The 18,444-nt window shown below is 38.0% G+C and overlaps 1 protein-coding gene across 1 annotated transcript; it reads right to left on the reverse strand.

Moving 5' to 3' along the window:
- Window positions 1-109: 109 nt before the first annotated feature.
- Window positions 110-18,381, reverse strand: hnrnpul1l (heterogeneous nuclear ribonucleoprotein U-like 1 like). Its single transcript, XM_039661709.2, has 16 exons — window positions 18,262-18,381; window positions 17,588-17,845; window positions 15,599-15,997; window positions 14,648-14,819; window positions 14,500-14,573; window positions 10,785-10,924; window positions 10,580-10,679; window positions 10,335-10,447; window positions 9,947-10,213; window positions 9,517-9,639; window positions 8,309-8,437; window positions 6,847-7,015; window positions 5,840-6,109; window positions 3,912-4,111; window positions 3,634-3,825; window positions 110-1,126 (listed from the first exon to the last, which is right to left on the reverse strand). Exons 2-16 carry the CDS (start codon window positions 17,802-17,804, stop codon window positions 998-1,000), a joined length of 2,694 nt encoding a protein of 897 aa, XP_039517643.2. The 5' UTR covers window positions 17,805-17,845; window positions 18,262-18,381; the 3' UTR covers window positions 110-997.
- Window positions 18,382-18,444: the final 63 nt, after the last annotated feature.

The following is an 18,444-nucleotide window of genomic DNA, read 5'->3' on the forward strand; positions in this document are numbered from 1 at the left end:
TTATTTTTTTTTTTTGGTTAAACTTTATCATTCCACATTTGAAGCTGGGTTGAGGGTTATTTCTGCTTTCACATATTCTTCATTTATACAAAACACACAAAACACAGGATGGTTCTTCTGATTATATTCTCAAATACAAAATAATGCATTTTGATTTGACACAAAACCATATGCAGATACTGCTTTACAGACGAGACAAGGTAAAAACATATCCACACAAGGAACTATTTTGGATCATAACTAATTTGCAACATGGGAATAGATGTGCATCAGACCAATCAGTCATTTTAAAAATGCTATATAAAAAGGAAAATGATAACCTTCACAGGTTTGAGACATCAGAAAATTGTTATTCAAGATTTAGGTTATTAAAATTTCCAATATGATGTACCTAGACAAAAGTGTTACATGGTCTTACATCAATGTGTACATACAGGCATATGATCATATACAGAACAATACCCATCTACTGCAAAAATGTGGTTCTTTAAACTTACAAGATAAAAAATAAAATAAAATCAGTGGTAAAACTATTGGAACACAGAAACACCCTGCCTCTCTCTCTCTCTCTTTCTATACATCAGATGTAAATCTAAGCGTGCAGAGCTTCCTCGATAAATTTCTCTTGCTCTATTTTGAAACATTCAATCACATCATTGTGTGTGAGCTTATTGGAGCAGACTAAACCACACATTACTAAATTCAAAAGTCAAACCTCTCGTCTACAAGTACACAGAAAAAAAAAAAAAAAGATCAAGCATGTAAACAAATATTAAGTAGATAGAAGATCTAAAAAGGGATACTTGCTACCAAAACTCAAAAAGAGCAATGGAGGGCCACAGAAATGTGGCTACCTTTAAGGTTGGCATAAATAGGGAGAGAATAAACTTTTACAGAGAGCAGGGGAAAAAAAGGGGGATAAGACTGGGAAGGATCACAAAAAAGGCATGAGGAATGCTGCTTAGGGAATGGGCCGTCTGAAGCGGCAGCGATGCTACTACTGTGTTCCCTGAGCACCCTGGCTGCCTTGGGCCCCCTGCTGGTAGTTGCCGTAATTGCCGTATTGGTTATAGTACTGGTTCCACTGGCTCTGGTTCTGGTAGTACTGCTGCCACTGCTGAGCGTACTGTGGGAAGTAATACAACGTATTAAAATAAATGCATCAACAACACAATGCTAAACAATGCCTTTCAGAAATTAACAGGGACGTCATGGCAAAAACTGCACTGAAATGAACAAAAATGCTCTAGCAAAAATATACTACATTTTTTATGGCTGTTGAGATTGAAGATAAATGTGAAAATGAATGAAGTGTCAACTGTGGTGTTACATTTAAATCTGCTCATGTTGCATCAAATTTCTTTTGACATGTTTCTGCAGCATTGAGCATTAGGGCTGGACCCGAATATTCGAATTATTCGTTCGGTGGGTTGGTATTCGATTTCAAAATATGACATTCGAATATTCGTTTTTTGGGGGGGTTTTGGCACACCTGGCATCCCACTTGAAACGGTTCTCATTCACGCTTGAATACGTTTTTCACTATAAAATCTGGTGAAATATAATATTTAACATATAACTTCGTTATAGCTATTTGATAAATATATTTGCTTATTCTTATACTACTAAAAGTGTTCCTGCAACGGGAGTATTCTCTGGCTAGAGCGCAGAACAGCGGAGTGTGTGTGGACAGAAGTGCATGTCTGCGCTTGTATTTTGGGTTTAGCGGCGTTGCTTTGTGGAAAATAGAATAATAGAAACAAAATGTATTATGCTTTTTACCCGATATTATCAATCTAAATTAATCTACAGCGTGACTTTGAAATTTTACTGGGATGTCACGTCACAATTTCGTTTTTCTTTATTTAAATTTCGTTTTTCTATATTTAAGTTATTCGTTTTTTTATTATTGATATTTTTATTAATTTAAATTTAGTTTTTATGTTTCATTTATTTAAATTTCATTTAATGTTTTATTTAAGTTTAGTTTTTTATTTATGTAAATTTAGTTTATTTATTTAAATTTAGTTGCTGTTTTATTTATTTAAGTCTCGTTTTTATTTAAATTTCGTTTTTATTTATTAAAATTTAGTTTTTATTCATTTAAATTTCATTTTTATTTATTTAAATTAGGCTACGTTTTTATTTATTAATTTAAATCTACCCTACTTTGTCAGTGAGAAGACTATACCTTATTAAAAATATTGCTTAAGTTAAAAGACTTGTTCATGTGTGTGTGTATGTGTGTGTTTTAGATCACTAGTGCAGTGTCCATTCTCGGAGCATATAATCCCTGCTCGCTGAGGCGCTGCTTTATTTAAATCTACCGGACATTGTCAGTTTTTTTTTGTGAGAAAAATATTAGACTACCTTATTAAAATTTTGTTTAAGTTAACAGACCTGTGTGTGTTTTAGATCACTAGTGCAGTGTCCATTCTCGGAGCATATAATCCCTGCTCGCGTGAGGCGCGCGCGATGCTTTTTAACAGACCTGTGTGTGTGTTTTTTGCAGTGTCCATTCTAGGAGCAAGCTCTGCTTTGCGTGAGGCACACCGCTTCCCACTCTCGCTGTTCTGTAGTTCATTAAAAGTTTATTAATTCTGAACATGTCGCGTCTCACCGGTCTATCTATATTGCACCTAATACAACACTGCCCTTCCTTGTGAAGTCGTTTGGATGAACGGTTCTTGAAATAATCAAAATGCAAACGGACAGACAAATATATAGAGATTTCGAAGCTTCGAATATTCGATGTTCATTACTACCGAAGCTTTGAAGCTCAAAAAATGGTTTTCGGACCAGCCCTATTGAGCATTAGAACCAATTACAAACATTTCTATTGAGCTATGAATGCAATTGTCAATCAGAGGCATTTAGATGAGTCACCGCTGAAAAGGCCGTTTTAATCAGTGTGTGCACTCAACGAACTGAATTCTGCAAGTAAGGGGTTCACTTTGAAGAGTGACAACTTCACTTACAGTAATAAGAGTTTAAACTTGCTCTAGGCTGAAGTCATGGACCACTTCAGTGACAGGGAATTTACGTTGCTCGCTTGCTTGTTGTTTTTAATCTATTCCATTTGATTAAGAGTTTAGTGCTTCAAGCTACTAAAACAACCAATATTAAGTCTTGATTTTCTAATTTCTACAAAACTAATTCATAAATGGTTCTTAGATTTTGTCGAGTAGCCTACAAGAATATGACGTGCTGTTTACCCAAATGCAAAAACATCATCTATTCAGTTAATCAACAATATATCAAGAGCAATATCAATTAGAACTGACTATATTAATTTATGTAATACATTTTATCATTTATATCGACTATTTATTTAATTTAGGCAATTGTAGTGTAAATACATGAACAGTATTAAACAGTCTGTGTAAATAAACATGCCGTATCAGTTGCGGCTTCTGTTCCATCTTTGCTGAGTAAAGATGGCTTCTGTTGATGTTGATAAAATTTTGTTTTAGTATTCTGATTCAAGTAATTCATTAATTACAGAATTTTACATAAAAGACAACATAGATGCATTTAATAAAGTAATCATAAAAAAGTGCCCATAGAGAGGTAAAAATGCCCCTGGACATTTAATGTAAAAGTGCCTGTATGACGCATCACTGACGGTCTCACCTGCTGGTACTGCTGATTGTAGCTCTGCTGCTGCTGCTGCTGCTGCTGGTTGTAGGTCGGTTGTGTGGGCGCTGGAGTTTGACTGTAGCTCTGACTGTATCCTGGGTACTGACTGTAGTTGCCGTAGTTGTACCCTTGGCTATAGTTGCTCTGGTTGTAGGGCTGGCTGTAGCTTTGACTATAAGACTGAGGCTACAGAAAAGAGAGAAAATAACATGCTACAAATCCTGCTGGACTCCTAAAATGAATCTTGGGTAATGCAAGCCCTGTCCTAGTACCTGTGATTGGCTGTAGCCTCCGCTTCCTCCGGAAGGAGTCTTGTTGTAGGAGCTCTGACGGTTGTGGTTGTAACTGCTTCCAGACTGCTGGTTGCGATTGTATCCACCACCACCACTACCACCACCACCACGGCCTCCTGAGCCTCCATCCCTGTAGTTAGATCCCCAGCGATTCTGGCTGTAGCCTCCACGGTTGTATCCTAATTAATAAGTTGAGAGATTATCAACAATCAGCTCTTGTAGGCAGTATCTAACCAGCAATGCAGAACAATAAGTAAGGTATAACTGTATACTAGGCTGGTCATTAAACGCAAAATACACCCAGACCAGGATATGATCAGGATCAGCTTGACGGGGTTTCTTTACGAGAATGTCGCGCTGAACGCTCATTATCCTGTTTTTCTACACGGCTGGTCAAATATCTGGGCAAGAACTATTGATTCGGAAATTACTTTGATTTTGCCTGACTTTCGCTAAAAAACAATAGTCCCTTACAATGTTCAAATCAATCTGCCTATACATACACTGCAACAATATCAGTACTATTAATACTAAAGTCCTCTAAAATTGTTTTAAGTACAATCCAGCAATCATCACTGAGAGCTAAAACGGCAGCAGTTGCATTGTATGAAAAAAGAAAGCAAGTTTATAGTGTGAATTGAGGGACATGAGTAGCACTGGTTTCAGTAAATTAGATGAGAGTACTGATATACACCGTTGCCATTGATGATGGCAAATAAATATTTGGAAATATCACGCCTCTGAATGTCACGGCTGACCAATCAGAATCAAGTATTCCAGTGTAATAATTGTATAAACATGACGCACTAAACTTTGAGGGCAGCAATATATAATGTTTTTGAAAGAAGATTCTTTTGATCAAACAAATTAAAAGCACTAATATTTTATATTGTAATAATATTTCAAAATAACGGTTTTCTATTTTAAAGTGTAATTTATTCCAGCATCGTTACTCCAGTCTTCAGTGTCACATGATCCTTCAGAAATCATTCTAATATGCTGATTTTCTGCTCTAGAAACATTTCTTATTATCAATGTTGAAAACTGTTCTGCTGCTTAAAGGTGGGGTAGGCAGAAATTTTCCAAAAAAAAAACTTTTTCCCAAATTTGTTTAAACTGTCTATATATACACCAATAAATAATTAAAATGTAAGTACTCTGAAAAAGAAAGTATACAAATCGAGTGTCTGTAGTCCTCTCAGTCCTGCAATAAACACAGCTCATTATTTCATTCACTCCACCCCCTCCCGTCTGGGATCCTTACAAAGCCACGCCCCCAAAACACATGAACGCACGCTGCCGACCGCGCTCAGCTGGGGGACGAGTTTACCAGCGCCGCGGAGAGGAGCAGTGCATGTAGTGACATCATGTCAGATTCACATGTAATAAAACGCCTAACTTTATCATTATTAATATAAACAATTAACATGGCTTTTAGTACTCACTATCAAGCTAGCATATCAATACTGGTAATGGTAAAGTTTAAAATATATTGAGTTTGATTCAGTAACGAGCTAGTAACATAAAAACCAAAACCAGTAGAACTAAAAACAGGTTGCTTCATTAATACACATTTTCTCGTTGCCATCAGTTACACTGTGATGGTGAATTTTGTGTAAGATTCATAACATATACGATGTTTTACATGTAAAAAAGCCCCTGGTTGTCAGTTGCCGCCACGACTGGAAAGCCCCGCCGAAATATTGACTCTCGTCTGACTTCTTGCTTTATCCAAAGACTTTTTGGTCATAGCCTTTTCAAATACTGTCTTCCTTTTTTGCCTGGTTTTCCTTCGCTGGCTATATACTTTTGTTAATATGTGTTCTTGATGAGTAAAAACATTATTTTCTTTCATTGCCTAACCCTCAACTTGCAACACACAGAACTAACAAATTCGACACTCTTACCTCCTCGGAAGCCTCCACCTCCAGAGCCGCCTCGGTTCTGGTAGCCGCTTCCTCTACCACCCTGAGGTCCACTACGGTTGTCATAGCGCTGGAAGTTGCTACGGCCACGGAAACTACCCTGGCGGTTATCAAAGCGCTTCTCCGGGGGAGGGCCCGCTTTACGGCCTTCTTCGTTGTACTGCTTGATGAGGGCGTCGGCTTCTTCCCGCTGAAGCTCTATGAAGCGCACCTCGTCCAGGAACTCGCCGGCGTCAGGCAGAACAAAGTTTGCTGCGGGAGCAGAGGCATGCAATGAGGGACAGAAAAGCCATGCAGGCAAAAGACAAAGAGAATCATAATCAGCACCATACAATGGTGACAGCAAAAATACAGGGGAGGGGACAGAACAAGGAGACAAAGAGAGTAAAAGAGAGAGAACTTGATCATGTGGTGATAAAGGTAACATGCTCTAGGACAAACGTTGCCTTAGCCGTGTAAGAAAACCCTTGTCCGAGAGTAGGACTATGAGGACAATGTAGGGGGCCATAGGGAATGAAATTAAACTAAAAACAGTTGCCAGAAAAAGAGTGTTATGATAAAAGGTGTCCACGAAAAATAAGTAGGAACTAGCCAAGGGCATCTGTCCAATCATTTATTTAACATTTAATAGTACTGCCAATACAAACTGCTCAGTTGCTGAAGTGAATTGGAGAGCCTGAGCCAATTGCAGCAATTCTGTTCCTCAATCCTGATTATCTGAGCCGGTTTGCAGTGGTGACGAATGGCATGAGAGACAATGCAATAAAATGTGGTTAACAGGGCAGGAAGAGATGAAAAAAAAAGGTGAGAGGAGCTCTTTTATCTGGCAAAAAGGTTCAACAGAAAGAGGGACGGGTGGGTTCTTCCAATTCTTAAAAAAAAAAAAGAAACAAAAAAGAAACAAAAAAAACAAACAAACAAACAAACAGCAAAAGCAGATCTGGTGTGTAGTTTTGAACATTTGTTTTGGTTATCCATGGCATTCCTACCTTTCATTTCTAACACAGCATGATCGGGAACATCCTTCCCTTCCTCATCAGTTCGCTTTAACGTTCGCTCTTTTAAATCCTCATCCGTGGGACAAATTACAATAGCCTTGCGTTGAAAACCTTCAAAAGGACGCATTTTTCGTCTCTGGGCTGATCCATATACATTTGTCTAGCAATGGTGACAAGAAAGAAGTAGAAGCTGTTCATTATTTGCTTTTGTTACGGCTTTGCGTTCCATAGGAGGGGAATTGGATTCCTGCAACGATGAAAGTGAGAGAGTTTTTTTTCATGTCTATAGTTACTGCTCTGGAATGACTAGCGGTTGTCTCTCACAACCCCAATCTCTGACTTACCGTGAACTGAGCCGACACATGAGAGTTTATGAATGACTGACGGTGTGTATAGGGGACCCTTTCTGCTTCCCTCACGCTAGCGCTTTTAACAGAAGCCGTTCTCTTATGAGAAGCTTGTTACAAACAACTGGTTTGTCAGTTTCTTAGTATACAATAAAAGATCCAAGTTACATGAATTTACATGAAATTAAAGTCTTATTTGACAGCTTAAGACTGCAGTTCACTCTTAAACTAACAAAACACAGGCATGCTCTTAATGTAATTACGTCAATCATTTCTAAACATCAACGACAGAGATTCGGATCTGCTGGTGCTACACGGAAATCATCTTACATATCGGAGGAATGCAAATAACCCTCACTTCTGTATTTCAAACACATGCACTGCCTGGGTCCCCTCACTTACCTTTACGCACCGGTTGAAAAGACCAGAATGCCCGACACGGACAAACATTTAGTACCAACCTGTGCATACTCACAGACTCCTAAAGGACCCATTAGCATGTCCTTTGACCTTACCTACCGTACAACCTCTGGAACTGTCTACCTGTAAACTTCAAGCTGGTTAGTTTTTCCACTTACCTGCCATTCATTTTTAAAAACAACATTCAAGTAAAGTTCCAAGTTTATCTAATGAAAAGTTCTGCTTTTCTTTACGGTTACCATAGCAACAGAAGGTGTTTTCTTACTCACCAGGCAGTGATTACTTGTTTTTCAACATCTTACTAATGTCATGGACTACTTGTACAGTGTGGCAAAAAAATAAGTAAATCTCTTTACAACAAGGCAATACATAAAGTCAAAAATATTCATTGTGACAACATACTATACTGCATTCTTTCACTGCTCGTTTTTAACGTGTAAAGCCAAACAAAACAAATCATAATTCAGCAACATGTTCAGGACAAAGAAATAAGGACTGGAAAAAAACAAGTCTTTAGGAGCACAATAGGCTAACCAACTAAGCTACAGAGAGATCAAAAGTGCATTAATGAACATGTGCATCAGTGAGCAGCAGTGGATGTGGGGTTGTTTTTGGGGAGGAGGGTTGAGAAGGACAGGAAGAGCTTTAGCCGTGAGAACAGCAGAGGCGGGCAAGTATGGCAGTACCTGGTCCAGGATGTAGTTGCGCTTCTTGCGGGCGGCAATCTGGATGAGCCTGTTGAGACACTGCGTGGCCTGCTGAATAAGTACGTCCCAGCGTCCGGCATAGTTGCGCTGCCGACGGAGTCCCATGACCTGACGTGAACGACACAATAGACTTCAGGAATTGGAGGAACTACATACTTTGGTGGATGGCCTGAACAACTAGTTGAGTTTTTGGTCTTAAAAGGGTTAGTTCACCCAAAAATTTTAATTCGGTCAGTATTTACTCACCCTCATGTTGTTCCAACCCCGTAAGACCTTCGTTCATCTTCGGAAAACAAATTAAGATATTTTTGATGAAATCTGAGAGCCGGATCACTCCTCCATACTAGTCGTTAAGATAGTGACTACAGTGGCTCAATCTTAAGTTTATCAAACGACGAGAACACTTTTTGTGCGCAAACAAACAACGACTTTATTTCAACTATTCATTTGCTTGTCTCTCTGCCTTGAGTCAGGTTACTGGTTTAATAGTGTAAGCTTCTGTTATTGTACGTCACACGCATCACACGTGACCAGCGTCGGCCAATAGTGAGCCTACGTGTGACGTAGCTCTATGCTGTCACACTACGTTAACTGACTAGAGGCCATAGAGAAGGAAGTGAATAGTTGAAATAAAGTCGTTATTTTTGCACACAAAAAGTGTTCTCGTCGTTTGATAAAGTTAAGATTGAGCCACTGTAGTCACTTGGACTATTTTAACGATGTCTTTAATAACTTTTTAAAGCCAACAAGGTTCAATTCCTCAAGAAGCCTATGGACTAGTATGGAGGAGTGATCCAGCTCTCAGATTTCATCAAAAAATATCTTAATATGCGTTCCAAAGATGAACTTACGGGGTTGGAACAACATGAGGGTGAGTAAATACTGACAAAATTTTTGGGTGAACTAACCCTTTAACCAAGGTTGGGCAACTCTAGCCCTCATGGTCCTGTGGAGTTTAGCTCCTACCTTGATAAAAACATCTAGTTAAGGCATTGTGGATTACTAGAAATTTACAAGCAGATGTGTTTGATTACATTGAAGCTAAACACGGTCCACAATGGACCTCGAGTTAATGCCCATCCTTAGTTTTTAAACACAGATTTCTGTCTGAACGTGTATGGCAGTAGCAGCATGGCTTAACAATGCACCGTTGCTATATTAACAGGGTTTATTTCCAGCAGACATACCTTCATCTTATCCATGATAGCATTTGTGCCCAGGATGTTGTACTTCTTGTCTGGGTTCTCTCCTGCATATTTTATGGCCCAGGTGGTTTTTCCAGCACCAGGCAGACCAACCATCATCAGGATCTAAGAAGAAAATGTTGAGGCAACATTTTTACCAACATTACGCCTTGCTTGTACGCCTTGCAATTTATGTAATAAGCTATGTGTAATAATAGTATCATTATATAGCTGGTGATATACTGTAGATGAGGTTTTGAACCAAGAATTAACAGTGCAGTCTTTCGACAATACAGGTAGACATTTTGAAAAATATCAGATAATATTCCAGCAAATGCTTTTGAATTTATAGTCGTATAAATATTATAAAATCTTTGATGAGATTGCTACAGGTAATGAATATTTATCTCAAATGTTAACTGTCAATTCAAACCTCGCATTCAGTTTTATTGGCAGGTCCCAGTGTCCCTCTGACTCGGTCGTCCAGGTCAAGATCCTGAATGAAGGTGAAGCCTTCAGGCTTGGGGAAGAAGGGCTCCTCTCTCTGTCCAAAGTTGAATTCTATGGCACAGTTCTTCACCAATACATGTGGGAAAAGAGCACGTCCGGCCAGTTCCTCTCGAGTGACACTGAAACACGAGCCCAGAGGCTTGCCATTCTTGGAGAATGACATCTCTACTGCCTCACCGCTTTCAAAGTCCTATGAAAGGCAGAAAATCCCAGAGGGAAAAATAAAAGAAATAAGGTTAATAATACAACATCTGAGACCTTATTAAGATGCATTGTTTAATGTAATATAAAAAAAAGAGAAAAACAATTACAATATAGCAGCCAATGATATCATTTTCACTGAACTTTTCCCCATAGTCTTCAAATTTACAGTTGGAGGATTTCTTGCCAGTTCCTCCATAGCCAAAAGAGAAGGGTTCTTCACCTATAATATTATAAATACAGAAGTTATATTAGTTCAACTACAATGTTGCAGGAAAATCTAGCACTGTTTGATTCATTTCACTAAAGAAAAAGGCATTAGGTGTCAGAAATGCCTTGAAGTATAGTCATTTACCGAGCTGAGTGTTGCATGTATCCAGGGACCATCCGATTCTCACCACATGAGGGTCAGGCTCAGAGCTGGGAAGGTGCTTTACTGAAATTTCCTCATTTATCTAAACAAAGTAAAGGACAGGAGAGGTCATTATTTCTACAGATATCTAAGGCAATCAAACATAGCATTGGTTTACAACACTCGTATTAAACAACACCATTGTTACCTTCATTTCAAAACACACACGTCCTTTGGTAACACCGTAAGTGGCTCGAGCACCTGACCACAGGAAGGCAAAACCCTCAATGGTCAGTGGGTAACCACTGTATCTGTCACGAGCCACTTTGAAATGCAGGTCACAGTTATCTAGAGACAAACAAACCAAAAGACATTCTGTAATGTACTATTCTTTCATGTAAACGAAACGCTGAACCATCAACCACATTTAAAATAAATTTTGTGTCAAGGAACAACGGAAACTAGGGATGTTCCGATACCACTTGTTCTCCAGAACGAGTATGATATCGATACTTTCATTTTTTGGCAGTTGATGATACTGGTACATGTATTTTTTATTACATTTGTATTTTTTTTTTTTTAAATGTTAGGTAGAGAAACCAAAAGAATTTGAATCCTATTAGTTGGCAAAAACACATGAACCAAACCCTAATTGTAACCTTAACCCATTACTAACTACATATACTCATTCAATATTACTCAGTTCTTAAATGTATAATTACACTGGAACAAGGACACCTTAATCCTTAAGACCTATACGGCCGCCGGCAGCTAAAAATTACTGTTGTTCTTAAATGTTAAATAACTTTTGAACCGCTTTAAAAAGTTTTAAAAAGTCCTATAAAGAGGAGATTCGCGGCTTTTCTGTGATATCGGGTTAATCGCGTTTGGACATTCAGAAGCTCCGTAGTGAATGTGATTGCGTCATCAAGTTTTGATCAGTATTGATTCGTCAAAGAAACCCGTGCGTTTTTTTTCCTCTGAGCCAATCATAAATGACTGTTAATGCTTAGTCCCACCCCATCCCCAGATTGGTTAAAACTATCATCTACTCAACCAATAAATATAGTTCTTGGTCTTTCGCATGACCAATTAGCATCTTTCTTTGGAAATTTAAACAGAGGTAAAGTCAAAGTAGTTCATATAGGCTATGTGTGTGTGTGTGTGTGTGTGTGTTTATATATATATAAAGTTTTTTTTTACTTCATTGTTCTACTACAGTGTTTCTATTTATGTTACTTCCTTAACTTTTTGGACACATAAATTGTCAGTCTGAAAAACACTGTTTTCACTGAAACAATGCTTTTCACTAAAAATCACCTATAATAATGTTGTAATAAATACCCATAACTTGCTTAGGGATTGTTACATGTAGTCAAAATTACATCTGGAAATGTAAAATATCCAAGTACAGCTTTCTAAAGGAAAAAATCCAAACTTCAGGAGGATTTGTTTGAGTTGAGTAAAAGAAAAAAAAAATCACTACAAATATGCAGCCGTTTTTCTTAAATCTGGTAAATTCATCCATTCTAAGACAAATTAAACGTAAAATTGGATTATTTAAATGAGATAGATTGAAACTTCAAGTTCTCCTGTTAAAAATGATATATGGCACTTGATGCTGACTGCTATAATGGGTTAGAAAAACAAAGAAAAGAACAAGCGGTGCAGGTGCTCCAAAAATGGTCTAGGTCTTTAAGGGTTAAAATAAAGTGTAAACAATATTTCCTATAGCAATTTTCATGCTTAATGTATTGTAAAAGCCTACGAGAAGCCGTTCCTTTTATAATTCTTTCATTAAATACCAGAGCGCACATTTCGAGCTGCTTCAGTGCAGCAGTAAAGCAATCACATGACCTTTACCTGTAATAAAATATGGAACCTATGGTTATAGAAGCAGTGTTTCCGCTACATTCATTCTCCCGTGGCGGGCCGCCACACTTAAAATCCTCCCGCCACGCCTGCAGCTTTTCAGTGACGTCAGACATTCTGCATAGTATGTTATTTTGTTAAGCCCCACTAAAGGCATAAAAAACTTTGTAAAGCACAATCAAGTTTTCACACTATATTCCAAGACTTCTAAAGTCATTCAATAGCATAATGTGTGGTAAAATTAATATTTTAGTCTCAAGTTAAAGTTAACGGAAAGTCATCTCGCCTCAGTCATTCTCCATTCAGCAATCACACAGCGCGTCGCGTTCGGTTGCGACAGTAACACGACGACACTCTCTTCAAGATCAATGTTCCCGATATTATACTTTATTTTGTAGATAAAGCATAAAGGTCTATGATTTGCATAAAATGACTATCTTGCTGGAGTGGAGTTTAGAATACACTAAGCATTAGTGCTGCACATATCGCAGTCGTAATAGCGAACTCAAACCTATGCAATTATATAACGCAAAATGCCGCGATTTTATATGAAATAAACAAATTAGGGCTATTAACGCAGCATCTCTTCTTTTTTGTCATCCTTTGACAAGTGTTACAAGATCCCCCTCTTATTGGTGCAAATGCCTTTTCGCATTTTGCACGACAAGAAGTGAAAAGCTGCCTGTGAGTGCCCTAGATAGATTAGAACAGATGAGACTCGCATAATGCGCATGCACTGACCGCGTGCCAGAATAAACATTTCTCTTTCGAGCTTGAACGAACAATAGCACACACAATTATGCCAAAATGTCGTTTTGTCTAGTATCTTCATAACATAAGAAAAGTCTATGGATGAAAAGAGTTGTGCTATGAGGCGCGTGTGAGATCCGCGTCTCGGCAACGGGTTCTCTTAAAGGGCCAGCAGCGAATAAAACGTTCTGTCAGTAAAGTTAAAAGAACAAAGGGAAATTAGAAAATTACTCACTGATCTTGACTAAAGAACTTTTGTAGCTTTAATAAGGATTATTCTATATATAATTTATGATTCATGCAGCGCAGACTGTTTGATAACTTTATTCAATTTCTGTACCTGTTAAGACAGAAAGGGCACAGGTAATTATGTTTTTTATTAGGCTATGGGTTTATGTGGGGATTATTTGAAGTTCACTTAATTTAAAAGCTGTTATATATATATATTTTAAGCCTAATAATTTTTTTAAAAGTTGATAGCTTTTAATTGTAATGATGGAATCACTGTAATGTTGGTTTGATTGATGGTTTATTGATCATTATAGGTGTTATCAATCATTTATTGTTGTTGTTGTTTTTAGTTTGAGTTGAGAAATAAACATTAATCTGTGTGTGCATTTTACTTTAGAACCAAGCAAGTTGGACTCATGAAACCATTTTATTATATCGGCGTCGCAAATCGCAATTGCAATATTGGCTCAATAATGGCAATATGACATTTTCCCCAAATCGTGCAGCCTTTCTAAGCATAGATTATAGATATCATCCTATCACTGTGTTCTTTTCAATGCGAAGCGTTGCGTGCTGTGACTTGGTGTTGCTTCAAGTGCATCATTCTCCACACGGGATGCGCATGATCGCTTATAATACTTTGGGGAGACAAGGGGGCGTGGCCTAAGGGAATAGACCCACCGACCCCCCCCCCCCCCTCGGGGAAATGGGCCTGCCCCCACAGCTTGAAAAAATCCTAGAGGAAACACTGAGAAGTATATGTTTTCACTTATATACTATTGAGTTTTAGTTTAAATGCCGCAGCTATACAAACGCAAATACTGAATTTATGTTTAATATTGCATTAATACGATACATTTATGTCATAGATGCAGATTTAATCTCGAATATCTCCATTCTTCTGTCTATGTTTCCTTGTGTGGACACAAGCACTGTGCAGACGCTGCGTGGAGAATTTTAATGAGAATGAATAAATGAGCTCAGTATTGGGTATTCCTAATGAAAAACAGCACTGCAAATACGAACAGCTCGGTCACAGAAAAAAAAAATCTCTCCTTAATTATACTCACAGGTGTCAATAACCACAAGTTTATCATCAATGTCTTCCTCCTCTTCTTCAGCTGGTGGCTGTGGTGATCGCCCCCTATAACAACCAAAGAGAACTCTGAGAATGAGCAATACAAAATATAGAAATAAATCCAAGGAGACGCAACTTACCTCCTTTCCTCGCGATGCTCATAGTAACCGTATCCTCGACTATCATCATATGACCTCTTGCGACTGTATGACGAGTATCTATCATCCTCTGATTTAGGCTGTGCATCCCACTCACCAGCCTGCTGTGGTACGTCCTCGTCGGCCTTATCCTCGGTCTTCACTTCCAAACTCTCTAAAAGATTGGGATAAATTAATATATCATAAGCCTCCTCAAATAAAGCAAGATCACATTTAATGTTAACTTCTGACTTTTAAGAATTATGTGCATTGTACAATGAACCTCATTTGCATAGGAAGGTGGCACAAATGGCAATGACTTCATGAATACATTAAACTAGCACACATAATCATGATCAAGTGGGACTGTGTGTGGAAAGTTAAAGTAGTAGATCTTTGAGTCACTACTAACGAGCTGATGAACTGAAACAGGTGTGTTTGTTTGAGGAAACATGCAAAATGTGCAGTGTTGAGGGTCCTTCAGGAATGTGGTTGGGAACCACAGAGTTAAAGGAATAGTCCACCCAAAAAAATTTACATTTCCTGATTATTTACTCTTACTCACCTCAAGGGCATACAAAAACGTATATGACAGACTTTCTTCAGCAGAGGAGAAATTAAGGGTTTTGAGCAAAACATTTCAGGATTTTTCTCCATCCACACGACCCCAGCCAACATCAACCGTGACCTTACTGATGTGCCAACGTAACTTAATTAAATCTGCTTAAAATTCATTTTAGACTGTTAAAAACTTGCATTAAATGGAGAAATTTGTGGATTGTTTTCCTCAAAAACCTTAATTTCTTTACATCTTGGATGGCCTGGGGGTGAGTAAATAATCAGGACATTTTCATTTTTGTGCAAAGTATTTATTTAATAATGTGCTAAAAAAAAAAAAAACTCTTTTATTAGAGATTTCACCCCATTGGGGTTTCTAAATTTGACAAGACTAACCTGACACTTCCTGCTGGCTGCGTTGACTTGAGTCTCCCTCTGGGATCTGGCGTGATGCTGGCTTGTCACACTTCTGCGTCACCTCTGGCTCTGCAGGAGGAGTCTCCTCATTCTCCTGCTTCATCTCCTCCGGCTGCTTATGCTGCTTCCCGGCTGCTTCCTCACGGCGCGGCTTCTTGGCCTCAGGCTCCTGGTACTCATCCTGCTCTGTCATTTGTTCCGGCATCGCATCCGATGAATAATCACTCGTTCCCAAAGCAAGTATGGGGGTCCCGGGGCTGTCCTCGTTGCCTTCATTACTCTCATTTCCCTGATCGTCAAATCCACCCTGGTAGAGGTCTGTGCTGTTGCCATCATCAAATTGTGCCTTAGATTCTTCTCCAAAATCTTTCTCACTGGCTGCAATTTTTGTGCAGAAATTAAGCAGAATTATAAAATGTTGTCGCATTAATGCTTTTAAACCAATTTACATGACTTCAAGTGATTATTACGATTATTTATGGATTTATTTAAAAACAGAATGTATTCATAAAGAGAAAAAAGCGCTCATATTAACCAGAATATATGTTAGGGATGCTCATAATTAACTGGTTAATCTACAGAATTCTGAATGCCTAATACTTAACGGTTAAATTAATTGAAAAGTAATTTAAGTCAATTTTTACAATATTTTTAAATTGTTTGTTGCATTAAAAAAAAACAACCCCACACATAAAATTGAAATTTTGACAGAAAAAAAACCCTAGTTAACTGCATATTATTATGTCAAATACTGGTAAATAAATCAAAATGTGTTCAAACATTATAAACTCATAGCTTATAGGCGGTTTTAATTCTCCTCCCTCCACAACAAATCTTACATTTTTTAAATAAAATCCTTACATTGAATGTTATTCAGAACAGAACAAGAATAAAAAATATAAGTAGCTACATAAACGCAGAGCCAAAGCAAATAAATTTAAAGCGAAAATGAAACAGAGATGGTGTTGGTCTGACAAAGCCTACCTTGGCACAAATCCAAATTTTTTTTATATTATTTGTGAAACGAAACCCCCATTTTCCAGGCACGGAAATAGATTTGTAGATTTTTTCGTTAATGCATTAATGTCTTCAACAACTAATTATCATCACTTTTGTATTAACTCAGAGTTACTAAAGGAATTCAAGTATTATTAAATTATTTTAAGAGAATGTATTCACAAAAAGGAAGGTTTAAGATGTCCTTATTACAGTGTAATTAGTAATATATATCTTAATATATCAATATATATATATGGGCAATGATTAATCGGGATTAATCGCATCCAAAATAAAAGTTTGTGTTTACATAATATGTGTGTGTGTACTAGTGTCTATAATTAATTTTTATATATAAATCCACACACATGCATGTATATATTTACGAAATATTTGCATGTATATATATATATATATATATATAATTAATATTAAGTATAAATATTTGACACATTATAACACATTTTTCTTATACATACATGCATGAGTGTGTATGAATATATCCAAAATTATACATACTACACACACATATATTATTTAAACACAAACTTTTATTTTGGATGCAATTAATCGTTGCCCAGCACTAGGTGTGTGTATTACAGAGAGAGAGAGAAGTCCACATTACACATCCATGACAAACGTTCCTTATAGAAGAATTGAATCATTAATTACTACAAGATTTTTCGAGACCTAGCTGTAACATTACCCGTCATATTTCCACAAATGAAAACACTTCCCCTTAAATTTAAACGTTAAATGTAAAAATATCAACCAGTGCTTGCTTTATTTCACAGAAGCATGTCCTACATCAAAAGCTTAACCCTATGGTGGTTCTACACGCTGCCATGCGGTCCCATATAAATAATAATCTCTCCTAATCTCTGTGAAGCACATCTCCATTTGAAACAACAGCCTGGATTACTGCTTCAGAACATAGCCAGGTCAAAACATTAACATAAAAACAAGTATTACCTTCCTCCTGATCATCATTCTCCCCTCCAGGCTCCCCGCCAGCCTCAAAGTCCTGCTCCTGTTCGCCTGATGGAGCATCGCCAGCCGCCTCGGCCTCCAGTGCCGCCTGCAATCTGTCCGCCAGATCCGCCTTCAGCCCGCGAGTGTCCAGGCCTCGTCGCTGGAGCTCTTCTTTCAGCTCATTGACTTTGAGCTTTTTAACATTAAGCCCGCTCATTGTTCATGTACCCCTACAGCAGTTTAGTCCAAATTGTGCGCCTGTAGATCAGAGTAAACAAACCCGAGTCATTGATTGGTTACTGTACGCGCTCAGAGGATCATCTTCACAATCGCTAAAATATTAGCCCGCAAGCTAACTGGCTAACAGAGGCAAAGGTCTTTGCAGGTAAAATAAAATTTCACTGAGTTGTATTTAGTGTTTAGAGATTATTACATTAAAAACAACAACATGCACATAGCAAATCCACTTGTTTAAGTGTCAAAACAATGGTTTACCGTAGCCATTGACTTAACGCACACTTAGCATTCGTGGTAACTAGCGAACTATGGAGTCAAATAATTTGCGCGCAAAATCCACCAGCCTCACGTGCATACTCTAAAATCACCACATTCCAGTTTAAGCCACAAACAGAACATAAATACTTCCTCATGTCTGCAGAATACCAAATATTTACCTTTATCTGTCAGTTTCCCTCTCAGCAAATTCTCGTTACGATTGTATCAAAAATGGAGGGTGACCGTGGTAGCCCACTTCCTCCGCCTCGCGAGAGTCTGAGCGCTCTCTGTCCCTGAAGCTGATTGGCTAATGCGGCTGTCTGTCTAAGGCCCGTTTAGCCAATCATATTCGTCATACGCAG

This window comes from Pimephales promelas, chromosome 4 (assembly GCF_988280905.1).
Source record: "Pimephales promelas chromosome 4, fPimPro1.hap1.1, whole genome shotgun sequence".
NCBI classification, from domain to species: Eukaryota; Metazoa; Chordata; class Actinopteri; order Cypriniformes; family Leuciscidae; genus Pimephales; species Pimephales promelas.